Source organism: Xenopus tropicalis, chromosome 8 (genome assembly GCF_000004195.4).
Source record: "Xenopus tropicalis strain Nigerian chromosome 8, UCB_Xtro_10.0, whole genome shotgun sequence".
Taxonomy (NCBI): Eukaryota; Metazoa; Chordata; class Amphibia; order Anura; family Pipidae; genus Xenopus; species Xenopus tropicalis.
This window is the reverse complement of record NC_030684.2, coordinates 36,550,416-36,574,289: the sequence shown is the minus strand read 5'-3', so window position 1 is coordinate 36,574,289 and position 23,874 is coordinate 36,550,416. Positions and strand designations below refer to the sequence as shown.

At 38.7% G+C, this 23,874-nt stretch overlaps 1 protein-coding gene and 1 long non-coding RNA gene across 3 annotated transcripts in view; one reads left to right on the top strand and one right to left on the bottom strand.

The window, feature by feature from the left end:
• Positions 1 to 23,874, bottom strand: part of lhx6 (LIM homeobox 6) — a 63,024-nt gene that overhangs the window by 394 nt on the left and 38,756 nt on the right. For both annotated transcript variants that reach the window (XM_002941138.5, XM_031890650.1), the window contains 5 exons: positions 13,417 to 13,637; positions 10,663 to 10,763; positions 10,445 to 10,540; positions 2,252 to 2,426; positions 640 to 743 (listed from right to left, as the gene is read on the bottom strand). In XM_002941138.5, the coding sequence (XP_002941184.1) occupies positions 640 to 743; positions 2,252 to 2,426; positions 10,445 to 10,540; positions 10,663 to 10,763; positions 13,417 to 13,637 (697 nt within the window). The remainder of the gene's footprint in view (positions 1 to 639; positions 744 to 2,251; positions 2,427 to 10,444; positions 10,541 to 10,662; positions 10,764 to 13,416; positions 13,638 to 23,874) is intronic.
• On the top strand, positions 691 to 22,991 carry LOC116406554. The gene is made up of 3 exons (XR_004219561.1): positions 691 to 769; positions 2,271 to 2,451; positions 22,798 to 22,991. It is a non-coding gene; the product is annotated as an uncharacterized LOC116406554 (long non-coding RNA).

Below are 23,874 nucleotides of genomic sequence, written 5' to 3'. Positions count from 1 at the left end.
TGCCACCTAACCACTATAATATCAGCCACATATTAAATCCACATTCTGCATGGCTAATTAGCAAGTAATTCAGATGCGTTCTGCAGACTGAACTGATTTACATGAAGCCATGTAGCATACATCTGAATTAATGAGGCATTATAGATCATATATTGTTGGTTTGGCAGTTTTTCCTAAAATATGTGGTTAATAAACTTTCTGTGATATCATTGGGTGCAGATTTCCTACCTTACGGAGCAACCAAGTGATAACGTTCAACACCCACATCTGACTTTTAACCTCGTGGCTAGGAACTTTGTCAAGTTAATAAGGGAATATAGCAAAGATCAGAAACCAGATTACAACTCTGCTGCTAAACCTAAACCCCCAGCTATTTATATCAGCCAGTAGCTTGTAGTTAAGTTCCACTACACAGAAGGGCTGCTTCAGGAAAGCTTTCATGGTGGTTCCCAAAAGAACTGTTGGATTGGTACCTTCTCTTATAAAGGTCTTCCAGCTTATTAATCCGAGGGATCTGTCATATTATGTAGAAGCTTTTTTTTAGCACATTTTCAGAATATTCTGCAGCCCTATAGAAAACCCTGTTTTTCAATAACTAATGAACTTACAGAAATGGTAGATAAGATGTTTTAAACCTACCTTGTCCCCTCTGTTAGACAGTGTTGCTTCCATGTCAGCTTTGAGGTGCACAGGAGGGCCAGCATAGGGAAGCCTACAGTGCATCTGCCCACACTGTACTTGACCTGCAGAAATATATTTCAGCATTTCAGTAAGTGGTTTAAGTGGACTATATTATCACAGAAGGCGGAGGTGGACATTTTTCTCCCTTTTAATGCAAACAGGAGACTAATTTTGCTGTATAATCAAAGTCCTTTGCAAATTAAGCACAAAACCAGTTTTTTTTTTTTAAATAAAATTATCCATAACTGTTATAAATGTATTTTCAAATCTGAGCAGTCAATCATATTTCACCTTCCCCACCTCCAGCGCTTCCTAGATGTCATTGGTCTCCTCACATTCCCCCTCCCTCCTCACCGCCTATAATTGTGCCTGGGTATCAAGTCCCCCATTCTGGAGCATAAACAAGATTTTGGGGTGATACAACGCTTCCCTTAATAACAGGGTCGGACTGGGGGTGCAGGACCCACCGAGGCTTTTGCCCCCGTGTCCCCCGCACCCCCTAACCCCCCCGCAGAGCCTCCCTTACCCCCTGTAGGGGCCCCAGCTGAGCCTCCCTAACCACCTGAAGTCCTCCCCTGAGTGCGCATAAGTTTAAAGCGTCAGGGGAGGAACGGTCAGCCGGGGCAGCGCTGGCAAGGTTCAGGTCTGGGCTGCCGGGGCCCATCGGGTTTTTTGCCAGTGTCCCGGCGGCCCAGTCCGACCCTGATAACAGTGCCCACAAAATGGCGCCTGCCCGCTGGCTGTAACTGTGATAGAAAAGGATTTAAAAATGAGTTCTTAGAGCGATAAGCCCACTTTATCCTTCCTATGGATGAAGTAGACCTTAGGGATTGAACAAAGGGTTGATAATGATGGATCTGTTTTTTTTTTACTACTAGGTTCATATGTAACAAAGGATACAATGTTTACCCCCAAAAATGATCTCTATATGCTGGTCCCTATACTGTGTCCATAATGGACCTTTATCAACTGCAGTGGCCTAAAAAGTTGTAAAGACAGTTTTCCTGCCCATAACCATGCAGTTTATTAGACTGCCAGCACACTCTATGGAATGAGTTTGAAGGTGTTTCCATAACTGCATGGTTGTTATAACTGTCAGCTATAGCTATAGGCAAGCAGGGCTTTATAAAAACACACAGTGGGAATACACTTTTGGATGAATTACCTGGAAACACTTTATCCAGAAAGCTCCAAATTACGGAAAGACCATCTCCCATAGACTCAATTACAAACAATTCTAATTTTTCAAAATGATTTCCTTTCTCACTGTAATAATAAAACAGTATCTTGTACTTGATCCCAACTAATTTATAATTAATTGTTACTGGAGGCAAAACAATACTATTGGGTTTAATTAATGTTTAAATGATTTTTAGTAGACTCAAGGTATGAAAATTCAAATTACATAAAGATCCCTTATCTGGAAAACCCCAGGTCCCAGGCATTCTGGATAACAGGTCCCATACCTGTACTCAAAACAGCAGAGTTACTTCTGCTCTTTTGAAAACTACAGAAGCCAATGAGAAGCATTACACCCACAGATATGTCAGTGAACAAACTCACAACTTACTTTCTATGTATCCATGCAGTGTTACCATCCTTGCTCTTTCGGGACTGTTGAAAGGGGAGAAGTGAAGGTCGTCTGACAGTGAGGATGTGATGCGGGTTGGTGTTGGGCCCTGAGGAGGCACGCCGTGCTGTGGTGTGTGCTTTTTATGCCGTGCCCTGCAGTTCTGAAACCAGACCTGGGGATTGAAAAAAAATTACAAGGTATATATATACAACTAATTCTAAGCTTTATCATATACAGCATGGATTGGGTTAAATAGATCCATCTACAGTTTTTTGTTGCTAGGGGGCCAGGGGCCGGGACCTTACACCCCTTGGTTTACTGTCCCTACCCAAAGTACTCTCTTATATATTAAGGGAGTGTAATTTGCAGAGCAACATCCCACTTTACTTAGGACACTCTTAACCCAGTCATAGATAAGAGAACAAAAGCATTGACCAATTGAGCCAGCCTCCAGCTCACTCTAGAACAGGGTTTACCTACTTTGTTTTTTTCTCTCTGAATTACTTTATATGTTTCATAATGCACAAATTCCATTTGTAAATCCATTATTAACCAAGCATTACTCAGACTTCCATTTTATGGGAAGGCAAGGTCTCATTTTGCAAGGCTGCCTTAGGTCTTCTGAACCACTATATTTTCTACCGAGTAGAAACTGTGGATTTGTGGTGGCACAGGCCTCTCCCTTCAGGTTGCTGCCCACTTAATGCAATCCCCGTGGTATCTAGTCAAGGTATAACAATTACTAATTATTTTTATTATACTGTCAGTATCCATTTAATACACATTCACAAGCACTTGCCTTGTCTGTAATCTGAATTAATTACTAATTACCATTGTATTGTGACATTTACATTCTATCCCCCATATGTAATAAAAGGCCCAAAATCTGCCCAGATGCAGTAACTGACTTTAAACCAGGAAATGCAACCTGCTAACTGGTTGCTATAGGCTATAGGATAGGAACGGTATCAAACTTTACACATGTTATTACATAACCCCCTAAACATAATGTGTATTGTGAGTTGGTCCCTAAGTTCAGGTAACTAACAGAAGCACAGAGGATGTGGCGGAAATCTGCAGAAATAAAGGGCATCTTTGGGCATAGAGATCTTCCCAAGGGCTGTGGTTGCCTTGGGTTGAAACAGAACCCCAAAAAATAAGGTGCAGCATTTCTACCCTACTTCTTTGGTAAGCTTAAGTTTTCCTAAAACTTAATACTCACTGCTTCTGAAAGCAATATCAGAACGACAGAAATGCCATCCCAGATCTGATGTGACCCAGGGACATGTTTGTGGTGCCTGTCCCACCCTAGCCCACACCTCTGTTCCACCCCTACGGTGCTGCTCCCTACACTATTTCTTAGGATGATATCGGAAGACTTGGGTGATGATTATGTGCATTCCAATGGAGCAGGTAAAATGGACCGATCAAGTTTAGTTTGCAAATAGAAGTGTCAGTCTTCAGGCATGGTGGGAATTTTAGGTTTTATGACTTAGCAAATAATTTTCTTTTATACATAAATAGCCCTGGGCAATCCATCTACATACCTGGGTCCTATACTGGGTCCATATGGGACCATTATCAACTTCAGTGTCTGCAAAAGTTGTAAAGACTCTTTTGTGTGTCTTTTAATCTTAATATAATTCTGCCCATAACCATGCAGTTTATTAGACTGCCAGCACACTCTATGGAATGAGTTTGAAGGTGTTTCCATAACTGCATGTTTGTTATCCCATCAACTAGTATCTCATCTTCTCCTGTCAGGTAGGTATTTACAGCTCCTATAACTGTCAGCTATATCTATTCTACAGGCAAGAAGGGCTTTATACAAACACTTAGGGGTTGATTCACTAAAGGGCGATAACGCTTACTGCATGCTTTTTTGTGTTAAAAAGCATGCAATAACTAAGTCCTGATTCATCCAAGTCATTTTGCATGCGTTAAGGCTCATGCCACAGGTGGCGTTTTTCTGCTGCGTTTTTTCTCGGCCTAAAAACGCTGCACAAGCCACACAGCCCCTGACTATGGTGTTTTTCAGCCTAGTACTGGTGACGTAAGCAAATCCCGTTTCCATGGTACTAATAGTGCGAAATAGCTAAAAACGCAGGTCTGGCAGATGCCTTTGCGTATACATAGGAATAGCTTGCTTTGCAAATACTGGCGTATTTCGGCCTACGCTTGAAAAATCCGTGCAAAGGCGTTTTCTAGTGTATTTACGCTTTGTGTGCTTTGCTTCGCGTCTTTTCAAGTTATTTCTATGGATGATGATATCAGGCGTTTTTCAGCCGCCGAGAGAATTAGAAAATACGCAGCAGAAAAACGCCACGTGTGGCATCAGCCTAAGACGCATATCGTATGCGCAAAGAAAGGCACTATCGCAATGCGTTATTTACATTGCATTGCGTTAATTCTCGCATAGAAATAATACTAACGCATGATTCACAAACACATATGAAGCGTCAAACGCGCTAAATATCGCATTAATCTGTGTGTATATTAACACCTACTTGTGGTCCGTGAGCTTTTGGCAACACAATATGTACTTTGCAGTGGGATTTTTTCAAGTCTGTGTTGGCCTTAGAGTGATGCAGCCTCCAGTTTGCAGGGAAACGGTAATTTTAAGAACAGTAGTTTTCCGAAAGTAATGGTTACGTGCGTAATATTGTGCACTAATATAGCAAGCGGTGAAATATATTGCGCGCAGCTGGAAATAACGCACACGGCGGGAATTAATGCAAGAAAAACGCTCATCGCGAGTTAACGCAAAGAACATCGCGTCTTAATTATGACGCCTGTCCTTTTAGTGAATCGAGCGTTAAGTCGCAAAAAATAAGAAGCGATAACATTTTTAACACATGCTATAAATAGCGCTCGTTTTATCTCCCTTTAGTAAATCAACCCCTTAGTGTGAATATACTCTATTCATGACAAGGTAATGGTAAAATGCAGCAATTAACTATTCTACTAACAAAATAAAATAATCTCAAGAATTGAGGCACATTATATAACACACTGTCCCATAAAGTTCCAGATAATGTCCACAGTCCACTCTGGCAAGGTATTGTTTAGTTTCTTTTCTCCCACCGTCTCCTTTCCAATCAGTACAGAACAAATGTCCCTTTTGCCTATTTATAAAAGCACAGCTCCATGACTATATAATACAACCCCATCTCCAAAAAGGTTGGGACATTGTGTCAAATATAAATAAAAAGAAAATGGGATGATTTGATTATAATTTAAACCCTATCTTTAATTGCAAACAGAACAAAATCAAAAGCATTGTCTTGCTGAAACACACACACACACAGCCTTCCCTGAAAAGAGGTCATCTGAATGGCAGATGTTGCTTTAAAACCTGTATATATCATTAAGAATTATTGGTGCCTTCCCAGAAGTGCAAGCTCCCCATGCCATGTACACTAATGCCCCCACCCCCATACCATCACGGATGCTAGCTTTTGAACTGTTCACTGATAACAGCCGGATGGTCCTTCTCCTCTTTAGCCCAGAGGACCAAATGTCCATCATTTCCACCCAACATTTTTAAAATATTTCCACTTCAACTCAGTCCATCTTAAATAAATTTGGGCCCAGAGAAGGCAGCAGAGTTTCTGGATTATGTTTCTTCTTTGCATGGAGAGTTTTAACTTGCATTTGTGCATGCAGCGACGAACTGTGTTCACAGACAGTGATCTTCAGAAATATTTCTGAGCCCATGTTGTGGTTTCCCTTATAGAATTGTTTTAAATGCAGTGTCACAACCATCCAGTACAGGTGTGGGACCTGTTATCCAGAATGCTCAGGACCTGAGGGTTTCCAGACAAGGAATCTTTCCATAATTTGGATCACCATATCTTAAATCTACTAAAAAGTATTTACACATTAAAAAAGAAGGAAGGGTACAATCACTGGGGGTGCCAAATGTTAAGCACCCCCCAGTGATTATATTCACTTACCTGATACCCCTAGGCTGGTGCTCCTGTCAGCAGAAAACTGCACTGGCCTGGTGTAAATGAGAATGAACGATCCTCTTCCTCCCGTTTTCTTTCATTGCTATCCCAAAAGAAAGAAGAAGGGAGGATCGCTCACTCACAGGTGCCCCAGGCTAGTGCAGTTTTCTGATGACAGGAGCACTGGCAGGGAGTATCAGGTAAGTGATTATAATTACTGGGGTTGCCTAATGGGTGTCCTTGGCTCTTTGCTTTTTAACTTGGTTATTAATGACCTAGAGGTCAAGAACACTAAATTGTGCAAAACTATAAGTTCCATGCAGGATGCTGCCACTTTGCAGAGAGATTTGATTAAATTGGGGAACTGGGCAGCAACAGGTGAATGAGGTTCAGTGTTGGTAAATGCAAGATTATGGACTTAACTTTATTACATAAAGTTATACAGTAAATGGTAGTGTCTTGGGTGTATAAATTAACTGATAAGGATTTTTTGTGGATAACAAGCTGTGTAACTCTAGGCACTCTCATTCAGTGGCTACTACAGCAAATAAAGTGCTGTCTTGCATGAAAACATAGTTTTGCCCCTTTATAGGTCCCTGGTAAGGCCTCACCTTGAGTATGCAGTGCAGTTTTGGGCTCCAGTCCTTAAGAAGGATATTAATGAGCTGGAGAGAGTGCAGAGACTGCAACTAAACTGGTAAAGGGGAATTGTCTTCTCTAGAGAAAAGGTGGTTGTGAGGGGACATGATGCCTCTTTACAAGTACATTCTGGGACATTATAGACTGATAGTGGGGGATCTTGCAAATCAGAGGCCACTCCTTTTTCAAGGTGAGGGCAGTGAGGCTGTGGAATGCCCTTCCTAGTGATGTTGTAATGGCAGATTCTGTTAATGCCTATAAGAGGGGCCTGAATGAGTTCTTGGACAAACATAACATCCAAGGCTATTGTAATCTTAAAATCTAGAGTCAGTTAGTATAGTTATTGGTATACATGTTTTATATATGCAAGTGAATAGATAGATCTGTATAGATATGTATATATGTGTATATATGTGCACTGGGATTTTTTTGGAGGGGTTAAACTTGGTGGTCTTTTTTTAACCCAAATTAACCACGTAACTATACAGTATATTCACCACCTAAATATTGTACATTGCAGACTGAGCCGTAAGCTTTCCCCACTAGAACAAATACAAAATCAAACTTGTAGTGGTCAACAACAACAAATTTTATTTGTTCACACAGAGTATTCTTCTTCACAGAGTAGATCTCTCTCCTTAGAAACCAGGTTTTTGTAATGTTAGTATAATATAATGGTAACATATTTATCAGTGAAGGTTCTCATTCATCCAGGTCATGGTATATCTGTAGTAATAAGTCAAATCAACTGGACTTGCTGTGGTTTAGTTTTGAAGACATTTCACCAGTCATCCGACTGGATTTCTCAATTCAGAATTCTAAATTGAGAAAGCCATTTGAATGACTGGTGAAACACAGCAATTCCAGTTAATTTGATAATACAGATATAGTAACACTTTAGCATTCAATTGCTGGTATTATGTCCAGATTATATGGAATGAACCTGTTGCTGGTCCTCTGGTGAGACTACACATGGCTTCTGTTTAACGTGCTAGGTCTTTGTGTGGGCGGCATTTGCCACTTCACAATTTTCCCGGTACACTGTCATGCCTAAGCCAGTGTCTCTGCTGAGCTGCTTATACCTTTCCTGCTACATTTGGGTACTATACTGATTACCTACATTGTCCTGGATGTGGATTCTGATTGCTGCCTGCCTTGACTCATTGGCCTGGATATGGACTTCAGTATCTGCTGCCTTCCCTGACTCTTGCATCCCCTGGTTCCTTTGCCCATACTTGTCCTCATGGGGAAGTCAGATCTTCATGGTGTTGCCACAGAACGTCTGGGAACCCAAAAGGCCATTGGTGAACACCAGCACCTGCAAATCTCTCAGTCTTTTTCCAGTGTAACCAGCTACAATAGTCTGATCTATTCTGGGACTAAACTACCAGGGGTAGAGTAACAATGAGAACAAAATTATAATCCATTTCTATCCAATAAAAAAAATCATTAATCAAGTCCTGGGATTTATTATCCAGATTGCCCATTTTCCTTCCAACTTCTGCTAGCCTGCCACCAGGTTTACACATTGTTTCCAATATTTTATATATATATATTAACTTTTACTTAATGTTGTAAGCTTAACTGCACTGGTGACATAAACAACTACCTACCCATGCATATTGTAATGTTCACTCCTCAGAAGTGCAAAGTGCTAGTTTGGACTAAGTGCACAATGATACTATTTACAAAAAGTACTTGCCCCCATACATACTCCTAGCAACTGCCAGCTACTTGCTGGGTAAACCAATGTGTATGGACAGCCTGGTATGATGAATACTGTGCAAGTGCATCCATGAATGATAGGGAACCCTTCAATTACTGCCTGCTTGGATGTGGTGAAAATTCCAGGGTCCCCATAACAGTTAGAGACAATATTGCAGCCAGTGCATCAAGTGACGCCATTCCAATACAAAATCAGGGAAAATGGCATGCATGGTAACTTGCTCATGATTTACCAAAATTAATGCTTTGTATGCATCTTGCCTAATAATAAAAAAACACAAATACAAGAGTATTGTAGAAATGATACCTATATTGGCTAACAATAAAAATACATTGCAAGCTTTCCGAGCTCTAAGGCCCCTTCATCAGGCAAAATACAAATGAGAACTGAAATGGCACAACATTTATACTGATAGATCAGAGAGTGTTCACAAGCAATAAATTAGGTTATTAAATTAAGTTACAGATAGATAGAGATAACTTGTGAAGATAGTAAAAGTAATTAAGGTTTATTAGGGTGGGTTGTAAATAGTTTGGATTCAGTCAGATCAGATAGTGTGACATGAAACCTGACCCCAAATTAAGGCCCTGTCTTAATGTGTTGAATAACTCCATACATTTGAATTCATGGACTATTTACAACCCACCCTAATAAACATTAATTACTTTTACTATCTTCACAAGGTATCTCTATCTATCTGTAACTTCCTAATATATTGCTTGTGAACACTTCTCTCTGATCTATCAGTATAAATGTTGTGCCATTTCAGTTCTCATTTGTATTTTGCCTGATGAAGGGGCCTTAGAGCTCCGAAAGCTTGCAATGTATTTTTATTGTTAGCCAATATAGGTATCATTTCTACAATACTCTTGTATTTGTGTTTTTTTACTATTATTTTTGACACTGGCTAACACGGTACTACAGTTTTTGTTTTGTGATATGCATCTTGCCCAAATTGTGGTGGATGCAACTTAGTGTGATGCATCCACTTAGTGAATCGTGGAGCACTGGGTCCTGCGGCATGCCCCTTCAATCAATTTCTGCCTGTGATCCAAGAGGGGTGGGGGGAAGCATGTAAACATCCACCAAAGAAGGGCTACTAAGCCGCTGAAGGGTAAGGAATGTCTCAGTTATGAAGAAAGATACAGTGAGCGCTATAAAGTAAAAGTAGTTGTACTAGCAGATACATTAGATGGGTTCAATAAATAGTTGGATGGCTTTTTAGCAAGTGAGAAAATAAAATGTTAGCGAAAATTAGTACAAAGTTGATCCAGGGACTGGTCCAATTGCCATCTTGCCAGGAAGCACTTTTTCCCCTCTGAGACAAATTAGAGAGGCTCCAGATGGGGTTTTTGCCTTCCTCTCTATCAACTTGCAGTTAGGCAGTTTATAAATAGGTTTAACTTAATGGACATGTGCCAAATTCACATTTAATGCCCACATAACATTATTCAAGTGCCAACTTCAAGTTTAATGTGAAAGGATTGGAGTAGTTTTTACTTCTCTTCTTCATGGCCCACTTTGTAGTCTGCACACAGAAACATATATAAAGTGGGAACAAATATATACAGCGGCCCGGTGGGGACAATCTTCTATACTAGGATGGAACTACAAAGACAGATGGCTTGAGCAGCCACACTCAAAAGCTCCAGTATGCTGGGGGGGAAAGAAGTGGCGGGATGTCATCCCATTACATTCCACCTCGAGGTCTACCAGAAACTTTAAAGTAATCTAGTGGTAGGCAGCGATCTACCTTTTGGGCACCCCTGCTTTAGTGTAATTACAAAGGGTGGATATTGTCACGTGAAAGACAATTTCATTGTAAATTATGCCATTCATCACATAACTACCCATGTATAATAGTATAATCCATACCTGTATGACTCTTCTGCTCAGCCCTGTCATATCTGCAAGTTTTTGGAGTGTCTGTGCATCAGGATTGTTGTCCTGAGCAAACTGTGCTTGCATGACCTACACAAAGCAAAAAAGTACTATTAACATATGTATCTATATAAAAACAGATCAGAAATAGCACAGCCCTATTCTGTAATGCCTGTATATGCTGTATATGTTTGTATATATACTTCCAGTACCTGCAGCTGCTCTGCTGTGAAGGATGTGCGTGCCCTCTTGGCTGGCTTTGGCTGGCTGTCTTGTTCAGATGGGACAGCTCCTTCTAGTGTAATCCCATTACCTAGAAACGCACATACATAAAACACTATGCATTAAATAAAATATAGCTTCTGAAATGATTGGGAATTTTATGAGATCTGAAGCTAGTGATGTTTTCTTTTCTTCATTAAATTCTGTAATTGTCTGACCAATCTGTATGATCTTTGTGATCTACCAAGTGCTCTACATAGTAAAGGGATACAAATACAAGACCTAACATGTAAAGACAAACATTTCACCAGAACTGATTCACAGTTACAATTGGATATTGTTAGAAGACAGGAGAAAGGGCCTAAGAGCTTTCAATATACAATAATCCAAGAGAACATTAGTTTTATACAGTATCTAGTAGAATTAAGTCTAAAACAACTGGACTTTTCTCAGTTTTTCTTGAAAACGTTTCACCACTCATCCGAGTGGCTTCTGACAGCTGTTTTAGACTTAATTCTACTAGATACTGTATATCATGGCCTGGATGAATGAGAATCTTCATAGACATTAGTTTTATATAAACTAAACTAAGAATGTAATATTCATTTTTAAGGAATAGTTCAATTGATATTTAGGGATTATTTAAATTCAGGACTAGGAAGCACAGAATAAAGGATTCTGTTAAATTCCATCATTCTTTGCAGAATCTGGATTTAATCAAACTAGATTGGAACCCAAACGGTTATGGTACATGTAGAGACCTGCAGTGGGTCGGGTACCCCCGGAATACCCAACAATACAGATATAGAAAACCCCCAACATTTTAGATTCCCCTTGACAAAGGACTTGGTTCTGAAACAGGGTTTTCTCAATGCACACATGTCTGCTTTTCCTATATCTGCTTTGTTGTGTCAAGGCTAATTGGTGGTATGTATCTTATGCACTGAACTGTGAAGGTCTTGTTTGTTAATATTTACTTACTATATAACTAGCATTATATGTTAACATACCATTTGCTCCATTTGACTCTCTGATTTTTGAATAGGTGTGCATTGAGTAATTATATAATTTGTATCTATATTCATTTGCACCCAGTTTCTTTATAAAGATATTGCTTTGTGTTTGTACATGTGGTGCACCCTCCAAACAGCATATTGTTTTCCCCAATTAAAAAACAAACATTGTATTGGTTGCTATGGGTTACTGCTCCTGGGCAAACCTGTTACCTTTTATTACATTAGAGAAATATGCACTTGAAGTTTTAACACCCTAGACAATGATTCCTGGGATCGTCCTGTCAATGAGTGGGTCATATTTAAAAATAACAGTAATGATAAAAGGATTGTTCGTAGTTATAAACAATCAGTCAGATGAAAAAGTAAGTAATAAAGTACCACTTTATTGATTATGCTCTATCATTTAAAGGAAAAGTAAACCCTCTTTTTAAGTTGAGCTTATATTATGAAAATAAATCAACACATAAACACAATCTGACCTTCTGATATATATATTTATATATATATTTTTTTACACAAACATACTTGATTTCACAGACTGACAGGAAACCATGCTAGTCTGCCTGTGCTGAAGGGCCAAGCTCCCTAATCCTGTTTAGTCTTACAGTCCCTCCCTCGCCTTTTCTACTACCTAGAGAATCTGTGCACCATTCATTATATAAATAAGAATTATTTATGTCCCAGAATCCATCACTTCACAATGGAACAAGGAGAGGGAGATGTTGCGATACACCATCAACCCAAGGAATGTTAGGAAATGGTTCATCAGTGTAACATGGCTTCCTATCAATCTATGAAATCAGATAAGTCTGTGTAACAATATACTGTATATATATATATATATATTTTTTTTTTTTTTTTATTTAAGTTGAGACAGTGTTTATACACCTTTTCTACATAAGCCCAACTGAATGAGAGCATATGAAAAGGGGTGTATATATTCTTTTTAAAATGCAACCTCGTACGTACCCTTCAACCAATGAGGGGTCAGCTAATATAACACATTTCCATCATAATTTTTTCACTTCAGGTATGGGATCCATTTTTCGGTAAACCCATTATCCAGAAAGTCCCAAATTAAGAGAAGGCTATCTCCCATAGACTCCATTATAAAGAATTAATTCAAATTTATCTCTGTAGTAATAAAACAAAACCTTGCACTTGATGGTAACTAAGATATAATTAATCCTTATTGGAAACAAAACAATCCTGTTGGGTTTATTTAATGTTTAAGTGAATTTATAGTAGACTTATGGTATGGAGATCGGAATTACAGAAAGATCCCTTATCTGGAAAACTCCAGGTCCCAAGCATTCTGGATAGCAGGTTCCATACCTGTAGTGCAGTGATCCCCAACCAGTGGCTCCTGAGCAACATGTTGCTCCCCAACCCCTTTGATGTTGCTCCCAGTGGCCTCAAAGTTGGTGCCCATTTTTGAATTTCTTATTTGGAGGCATGTTTCGGAGGCATAAAGGCCATCTGTACTGCTAAACAGTACCTCTAGTAGTCTGCCAGTCCACATTGGGCTACTAATTGACCAATCTAAGTCCTTATTGGTCACCTACTTGGAAAGATTTTGTGCTTGTGTTGCTCCCCACCCTTTTTTCATTGAAATGTTGCTCACAGGTAAAAAAAGGTTGGGGATCCCTGCTGTAGTGTATGCATTAATGACAAGTGTTGCAGAAAGTGTACATATAAATGAATAACAATTACAAGAAGAGCTCCTACCATTTTCTGCTGCCCGCTTGAGGTTTTCTATCATGGTGTCATAATGGATCCTACAAAGAACTTTCTCTTCCACTAGGCCAAACTCTTCCCCTGTCGACAGTTGTCTTTTACATGAATAACAAGCAAAGCAGGCAAGGTGGTAGGCGTTTCCCCTGGCTCTCCGTACCCAGTCACTGGCATATATCTGTCTGCCACAACGTGCACACTTTGTACCAAAACGGCTGAAAGATAACACAGGGGTATGTTTCATTCTCCATTGGCAGCGTGAAATGGGTACAGTGCACAAAATGGAACAGAATAAAAGATATCATTTAAAAGAAACCCCTATATTGTAATATCTTTTCAATCTAGACCAATCAGTTGTGACTATACACAAATACCAGTCTTTTCTTACAGCTGCTGAAGCAGAGACTTAAGCTGGCCATACACGTGGCGATCTGACGATGTTCTGACCGATGGTCGCACGAAACATCGTCAGATCCGCCACACACCATTCAGGGCTGAATCGGCAGGTAAGGAGGTAGAAACAATAGGATTTCTACCTCCTTCTGCCGATTCAGCGCTGAAGGGAGATTTTGGTCAGACGCCTTCTAAGGCGGCCGATCAAAATTTTCAAACTGGTCCGATCGGCAAATTGGGCGATATCAGCAGCTTCCTGCGATATCGGTCGACTCGCCGACATACCATACACGTACCGAATATAGTATGAAACGAGGTTTCGTACGATATTATCGGTGTGTGTATGGCCACCTTTAGGAGCAACCAAAATATACCAAAAGTTAGTTAAATCACAGGTATTGGATCCTGTATCTAGAAAGCTACAAATTACAGGAAGGCAATGCCCATAGACTCCATTTTAATCAAATAATTCAAAATATTTTTCTCTGTAATAATAAAACAGTACCTTGTATTTGATCCCAACTACCATACAATTAATCCTTAATGGGGGGGAACAATCCTATTGGGCTTAATTAATGTTTAAATGCTTTTTAGTAGACTTTATTGTGGAAAGATCCCTTATTTATAAAACCTCAGGCCCTGAACTTTCTGAATAAACAGTTCCATGCCAGTACAATGAATATTTTAAGGTAAAACACACAAGTAATTCAATTACTGAAACTTTAAAATGGGAGGGGCAAATATCTGCAAAACATTTTGATGTATAAGGATTTTAAAACATTTTTTTGACAGAGCAATTTTCTGTTAGCCATTGCTATTCATTTTACTAGCTAGAAATAGCAAAGGAAATATTTCATTCTGTAGGTACAACTAAAATAATTGGCAAAATTCAGTTTGATGAGAGCCAGATGCAATTCAATGACAAATCTCACTGTTTATTACATGAAAACTCTATTGAAGTCTATGGGGAAAAAAACTGGAACTGAATTAGGAGAAAAGTTTTTCTTGCTCAAATTAAATCTTATCCATGAGTTTTCATGTGATCATCATAAACCATAAAATAATGTTTGAAACTAAATCTGGCCCATCGATATGTGAAAGCACCAAATACCTTTGGAAAACATTAAGGCTCCTTAGATTTAATCAGGTTAGGATCTTACACCCTTCTGCAAATGAGGAATCAAAATTTCTTCATTATTTCTTCACAATAATGAAGATTTGTACCACTAACCATATCCTTCTCCAGCTGAATACAGTAGTATTTTTTATATACGATGCTGTATCATACTGAGACAGACACTAGGGGCATTAGGTTCTATCATATGAATGTCAATAAAGCAAGTTTCATTTGTTCTTGTTTTCTGGCATTGTTTTTTTTTTTTTTTCTTTGTGTGGGATTTATTTTTTTTTGCCACAAAAGTATTTTTTTAAAGTGGATAAAGTCCAAGAACACTTGAGCCAGATTAAGATCTCTTCTTACAGTGATACAATGCAAAATAGGAACCGCACACATGTGTTTTATGGGCTATTCAGTTACATAGAGTGTAACAGAAGATAACGTTTCGGGCAGTTGAGCCACTCTATCTGACAATGGGTAACTTCCTGAAACATTACATTCTGTTGCACTCTTTGTGGCCAAATAAAGGGGTGAAGCACCTATAAAGTGCAAGTGTGTGTGGAGAATCCAAGAATGTTTAAGTCTAGGTGGGAAATACTTAGTGAGCACTAAATTGCACTTGTCTAGGTGGGAAATGGGTACGTGCATATCATGATCACATCAAGTAAGCAAGGGTATGTATGTCGGGTATAAAAGAAAGAACGGGGTCAGAAATAAATGATGATAGAAATACAGCACATGTTAATGCATACAAGCTGTACAATATGGACTTCACAAAACCTTCAGACATTCTGAAAAAGTGGTAGTTTTCTATGATAAATTATTACAATTAAAGTATAAATTAACTTCCCTTATCTATTATATACGCTATTCGCTCTTTTTAACATCCACTTCTATGCAGTATTAGTTTCTCAAAATGTCTGGGCCAACAGTCATCTAAGTGTGATCGAGCAAATACAAAGTTAACTGTTTCAAACAACCATTGGCAAGTTGAGAGATCTATACGTGTATGATAGCAGTGTGGTTAAGCCTTTCTCTATTCTATAGTGTGGGCCCCCTGAGAGCGTCCCATGTAATACACATGCTACTGTGAGTTCTGACTCACCAGACTTATTGTACAGCGCTGCGGAATATGTTGGCACTTTATAAATAAATAATAATAATAATGTGAGCTGGGTAAAGAAAATGTCCTCTGTACCAAAGTGTAGTACAGCCCCAGTAACACTGCAAACAGAATTAAACTACTAAGTTACAAACTAAAAGTTGAGGTGAACTGTTATTTACTGCCCTACACATTCCTTGATCTATAGCAGAATGATCATTATGACAATAATGTCTAATAAGCAGGGCCATTTTAGAGTAAAGCAGGACCACAGTGGGAAGAGTTAACATAAATAAAAGTACATAAATGGCATATTATATTGTAGCAAATGTTGGATATTTTCAGCCTCCCCAGCTGTTCCATCTCCCAGCTTCCCACAAAAAAATGGAGGCTCCTGAATAGGCCTGTTGTTCATAAAACAGCTACAATCTATATATTAAATAATACACAATATGGCCTTGGAGACTGATAGAAAACACACAAAACAACCTTACAAGCTTCTGATCATTCAAGGGCCTAATATTATTTTACAGATACACCATTCTACTATCCTCAATAAGTTTATATTGAGTGTACTAAGTGTAACAGGTATAAATAGTGGTGCATTGTTGTGTCAGTCTTGCACTCCTCGGGCCTTTAAGATTCCTTATAATTCTTCTGTGCTGTGTGTGGTCCCAAATGCATCCCTAACATGGGGGCTGCAACTGCGCTCAAACACTTGGTCAATTGGGCATGACTGTCCTCGGAGCTATCCGATATACTAGCAGTAGGAATGCCAGTCTCCTTCCTTGTGTGTTGCCTATGTGCTTTGGCTGCTTCCAGACTGCAGCCACTTTACTGAGGCAATAAATGTATTCCCTTCATAATCCTTTGTGCAGAAACATTGTCAGAAGACTCACCCCTTAAGGTCATTAATATATAAATATTCGCATTTTGATAAGTAGAGGAAATGACAAATCAGTTAAAAGATGACTTCCCCCCTAACACATATAAATAACACATATAAATTTCAAATCAGCAGCAGCACGGGATGTGCACTGTTTGGCTGTATACGTCATATTGACTTCAGAGTTCAGGTAATTATGCTCAATTGTTCCCAGCTCTTCAAACAAGAGATTTACAGTCTGGCATAAAGTTTAAAGAATGGACACCCAGTTATTCCAATTTGTGTCAAATGTTACTTCTTTTACCGTATTCTGTGGACAAAATGCGCAGCCCTGTTAGCCACTACAGAACTATGAATGAGCTTAATTAGTTCATATATGGTGTAAATGTGCAGTTCTATGTTGTATATCGTCAAAAATGGTGAGTGCAGACTCAATACTTTATTTAACTTTATTAATGCTTCATATTTATGCACATCTGAAGTTATACCAACATACTTAGGATCATAAGGATACAAAAAAAGAATATTACAGAAACAGTGTTTCTGTATTATTCTTGGCAAATCTGTACATTTTGTTTTGCACCCCCCCTCACTGTTGTGCCCAGAGGTGCCTTTGCTACCTACCTCTAGTTCCAACCCTGGTCCCATCTCTACAAAAGAGGCAAATGTACATATTTTGTTATAGCTTCATTTTCCTCGCTGTGCTGAGAAATGTTTTCCTCAAATGCAGGAAATGACAACTGGGAGAATAAGCTGTTAGTGCAAATACTGGGAAATAATGTGAAGGATACCACAAGGTGTGATAATGAACTAAGCATGGTTTAATGCTGCTCAGTCACTTGCATCTTCTGACACTAAATGGAAGACACTGTTGGTATATAGAACCACCGCATGATGCAAACAGTGTCAGAGCTGGTCTGAAGCCTAGCTTTTAGGAATGGCTTGTATGACATCTAGGACAAGTACAATATCCAAGGCTATAGTGGTCTTAAAATCTACAGTTAAATGTAGTATGAGTATATACATGCGCTGGGGTCAAGGGTTGAACTCAATGGACTTTTGCCTTTTATTAAACTCATATTAACCATGTAATTATAAAGTGTTGGACTTGATCCTGGCCCAGTTGCATATTATCCCTGAGAAGGGTCCCCAGGGAGACCACAGTTTAGAAACATAGATACAGTACTATAGACCAGATATAATTCAGTGAGAAAAACTTATCTCATGGTCAATCATGAAAAGGTATGGACAAGAGTCAATTCAAGGAGAAAAACCTTTTCATGTGAGATAGGTTTTTCTGAAATCAGTTGCACCTCAAATTGAATCTCGTCCATGGGTAGATAAACCTTTTTCTCACTAATTTGAATTTGCCCCTATGTTGTGACACATAAGCACGTGTATCAGTCACAAAGCGAGTGCGGGTCCTTTGTATGAAGCACATGTTATTTCATATCATTATCAGAAGACAGCAGCACTTTGGGACATGTATTCATAAAAGGTACGTATCTGTATATGTATATATCTCATATAAATGACCAACACTCCCTTTGATTGATGCGTGTGTTTATTTTAAACAAAATAGTTCAATATCTTTGTTCTGAGGCTTTCGTCTTAAGGATAATATTCCAAGTACGTATATGTTTTCAAATATGTGAAAATTATTTTTTAAAGGTAAGAAATCTGCTGGTATTTTGGGGACAGGAACAAAATCTGCTGCCCCTTAAGGTTTTATGATACACTTGGGCTCAAGACTGGGCAAGATAGCACCTGGGCAGTAACCCTTGGCAACCTGACCGAAAAATGCTAATCACTGATTGATTGCCAAGGTTGCTGCCCAGGTAAAAATTTGCCCAGACTTTATAACTGAACTCAAGTATGTCATAAGATCTTAAGGTATAGCAGATTTTCTTTACCTATAATTATTACCTACCCATAATAAATGAGCCATTCAAGACTATGGGCCTGATTCACTAAAGTGCGATAAAACTTATATCGATAAAAATTTTATCGTGTCTTAATTTCCGCGACTTTTTGCACGATTCACTATAAGCATACTTGCGCTATTTTACGCGCGGTATTTCATGCGATATTTTTGTCGCGATAAATAGCGTGCGCGGTATTTTTCGCATGCATGCTATTTATCGCATGCGCTAATTGTCGCGACATTACGTACGCGACAATCAGCAGCATAAAACTGGCGACATTTTGATACGATCGCATGATTCACTATAACTTAGGCGCGCTAAATATCGCATTCGGCTATGTGAAAATTAACACCTACTACAGGCAGGCGAAAAATTATAGAAAAGTACAGTAAATGAGTTTTTGCCAATAAAATATGGACTTACAGTGTTATTGTCCCCCCAACATATTGTTAAATACACTGGACCCAAAACAGAACTCTGCGGCTATAAACCACTAAAAAGCCTACTCCAATTAAAATACACTCCATTAGCAACCACCATGTCTTCACAGTCCTTTAGGCAGTTCTCTATCCAAGTAACAGCCTGTTTGAACTGATCCTTCTGCGCTACTACAGAGTGGGTCCTGTAACTTTGGCCTTTTTATTCTATATACACAGTGAAAGAACTGATCAAGCACATTTTTTTTTCAAAATCCTCTGTAACCAAAATATTTCCATTTACCAGAGTCACTCTGAATTCAAATATTTTGACTACTGATATACTATGACTTTTTCTTAGGTTTTTCTTGTTTCTTAATAAGATAAAAACACTAAAATTGAGAACTAATTGAAGATATCACCAAACAACCACAACCCAGGGCATTTCAAACACATTAGTGCACCCACTGCTGCAGCCACTTCTCCAATAGGGTTGCCACCTGGCCAGTAAAAATGATGCCTGATGTCAATGTTATTTACAGGGAAGAAAGATAATAACTATAGGAAGGTCATATCAGTAGTAAAAAGTAAAATCAACTGGACTTGCTGTTTTTCTTGAATATGTTTTACCAGTCATTCAAGAAAGCCAGTCTGATGACCAGCAAAAAGAAAAAACACTGCAAGTCCAGTTGATTTGACTTTTTACTACAGATACCCTGTATCCTGGATGAATGAGAATCTTCACAAACATATAGGAAGGTCAGTATTTTTTTGGCAACTCCTATCCTCCACCCCTGCTAAGCACACAGACACGCAGGACTTTCTCAAGAAAAATGGGGCCTAGGGAGAAAGTGACGCTTGGGGCCTCATAAAAAGCTATGTTAGATTGTGTTAATGTTAAGACTTACAGGTTTTGCTTCTTGCAGCTGGAGTTGAGTCCCTTCCTCTTCATTTATACAAAAGGGTCTGTAGAATACCCCTTCAATCAGTTTTCCTGTTAGCTTACAATTTATGAAAAGTTTTACCCCTACAGCTGCTGCCCAATTATTATTTATCACTACAACTTCTTCATGCTTAAGATACAGGCCTTCCCCCCTTCCTTTTCCATTTATCCAGTCCATCTAAAACAATGTATAGCCATCTATAGTGATAACATCATAGGGCTCATTTACATCCACTGATGCAGTGAGCAACTTCCATATTCCCCCACAGTCACTTGTGCATTACAATATGACACTGTCATTAAAGGTACTTATGTGTTCCTTGCACTCCTGTATAGTTGTGTTTGGCACCGCTGAGTCCTTCCTGCCTTTTGTTATGAATCAGGAGCAGCTGCGCCTATTGACACAGTGGAACCCAGAGCTACTGCCTGATCAGGAGGTGATGGTGCAGCTCACTTGGTCTCAGATGTCACTCGCCTGCAGAACACTGGAAATTACAAAAATATTCCCCCCAAAAATTTGCAAAATATTTAGCACAACTGCGCCCAATATGCAATGAAGCACATATGCCGTTGTGTCCATTTTTAATAATCAGATGCAATTGCATCAGGCCCAAGGCCTGCTTGTGCATTCTGGGGAAAAAATACAGCATGATTATGCTCAAAATTGCACTGCCTCTGTGGGCATTAGTAAACATACTTGTTTCCCCCATGTATAGTTTTAAATCTAATGTGACCTACACTGTATCTGTCAATGCTATTTGGTTGTGTTGCTGGTTCATTAGTGCACACATATATATCTGCAGCATGTCCCAGTGACTTAGAACCCTCCATGGAGCATTACTGAGCCATTTGTGTATTTAAGTAAACTAAGTTTTAATATACTGTATGTCAGGATTCAGTGTTCAACCATGCATGCATTCATTTCTGTATGTGGAAACTCTATAATTGTCCCCTCAGTAATAGCCTGCCCTATAGGCTTTCCTGTGGGCAGCCTAAATAACCACATACCCCATCAATGTGATTGAGCTGGCTTCTTTGAAGATGAAGACTTTTTCACGCTAAACTACCCACATACCAGACTATTATTCTAAACTAAATAAAGCAGAAAAAACTGCTAAGTTTGGGGCAAAGTTGGTCTGGTTCCAAAATGATTCTGTCTTTGTATCACTCAGATTAATATTTTTTGCTAAACATAAGCAACCAAAACAAAATGCATGGTCTCCCTGCTGTCATTTCTCTATTCACTATTCGCAGAATTCCATGTATCAGAGTTAACTCTATTCTACATTATTCTGTTGTAATTGCAATATATGAACATGGACATGTTGTCTGTATATCTTATGGCTAACTAAATTCCCACAGGGACGTGATTTTCCTGTTGCAGCCTATTCTTTGGGAACAAAACACATACCATACAGAATGTACAGCGGGTTTGCCCTTATTTAGAAATAGTCAGACAGACTAACATGAGAAAGGGCAAAACAGCACTTTAAATATTAAAACAATAATTCCTCCATTTGTTATAAGTGCAAACAGAACACATTTCAACAGCTTTTTGCACTTTGTATATAAATACAGATATTCAGCCACATTCCTCATTTAACATTTACATGTTTAACTAGAAATATGTTCCAGTTTCAATGTTTCTTTACAGCTTTAAGAAAAAAAAATCAAATGAATTTGCTTGATATTCCATTAAAAGTTTTGTGTTCCTGGCTCCTTGATACAGGTATGATATCCATTATCCAGAAAGCAGTGCCACCTCTGGGGTCCTAGCCACCTGCGGCGGCCAAGCAATAGCGTTCTCTGCACTAGAGGAGCTGAAATTTTGCTTTACAAATCGGAATTTCAGCTCTTTAAGTCCCCGGTTTTGCTTTAAGTTTTGCTGCCCCTGGTAACTTGCTGGGTCCTGCCACCTAAGGCGAGTTGTGGCAGCAGCACTTGAGACAGAAAGCTCCGAATTACAGGAAGATCATCTCCCACAAACTCCATTTTAATCAAATAATTCAAAATTTAAAAAATGATTTCCTTTTTCTCTGTAATAATAAAACAGTACCTTGTATTTGATCCCAACTAGAGATATAATTAACCATTATTGATGGCAAAACAATTCTATTGGGTTTAATTAATGTTTTAATGATTTTTTTAGTGGACTTAAGGTATGGGGATCCAAATTACAGAAAGACCCCTTATCCAGAAAGCCCCAGGTCCCCAGCATTCCGGATAACAGGTCCCATACCTGTACACATTTGGTGGTCTTGTCCCATAGCTAAAGAATTATGGTTAAAATTGTCAGTCTATTGAAAACGCTCCTGGGGCCAGGGGGAGTGGATTCTCCACTTTACTGTGTCTGCATGTTATATGCATGTGGAGAAAAGCGGATCTGCTTTAATGCTCCTCTTCCTATAGCCACATGCAAGGAGTGCATGTAAGCAGATCCACTTGCCTCTACCTGCATTGAAAAAGGAGGCGAAAGTAAGCAGAAAATCCGTTCCTTGTGCCTCTAGCCTAAGTCACAATATTTCAAACTCACTACTCCATTTGTTTTGAGTAAAAATGGTAATAATCTTTGCAAACATGTTTTTTTCTGCAGCCAAATGGACTCCTGTTTCACTCTGGCAGAGGGACAGTCTTGACAGCTCCTTTAGAGGACATTATGGGCAGTTTTATGGACATACAGACCCTTTGGATTTATATACCAAATGCTCATGATTTCCCCAGTTATTTCATTTTTCTGTCGGCTCCGAAGGATTCTTTTGACTTTCCTTTTTGCTATATATTTACACCATTCAGTCTATATATTTATATATATATATATATATATGGGATCCCTTATCTATCCCTTATATATCCCTTCCATATATATATATGGAAATCTGTTATCCAAAAGCTCCGAATTACAGAAAGCCTGTCTCCCATAGACTCCATTTTAATCAAACAATTCAGAATTTTAAAACTGATTCCCTTTTTTTCTGTAATAATAAAACAGTACCTGTACTTGATCCCAACTAAGATATAATTACCCCTTATTGGGGGCAGAACAGCCCTATTGGGTTTATTTAATGGTTAAATGATTCCCTTTTCTCTGTAATAATAAAACAGTACCTGTACTTGATCCCAACTAAGATATAATTACCCCTTATTGGGGGCAGAACAGCCCTATTGGGTTTATTTAATGGTTAAATGATTCCCTTTTCTCTGTAATAATAAAACAGTACCTGTAATTGATCCCAACTAAGATATAATTACCCCTTATTGGGGGCAAAACAATCCTATTGGGTTTATTTCATGGTTAAATGATTCCCTTTTTCTCTGTAATAATAAAACAGTACCTGTACTTGATCCCAACTAAGATATAAATAATCCTTATTGGAGGCAAAACAATCCTATTGGGTTTAATTACTGTTTTATTGATTTTTTAGCAGACTTAAGTTATGGAGATACAAATTACAGAAAGACCCCTTATCTGGAATACCTTTGGTACCGAGCATTCTGGATAATGGGTCCAATACCTGTATATTTTTTTTTTAAATATATTTCAATAAAGCATGGATAATTAATTTGCTAAAATAAAATATTTTTCGAATTTAGCACCAGAATAAAACAATCCATGACAAATTCAAAGTAAAGATTCTAATAATCATTCAAACCTACAAACCTAATTACAGAT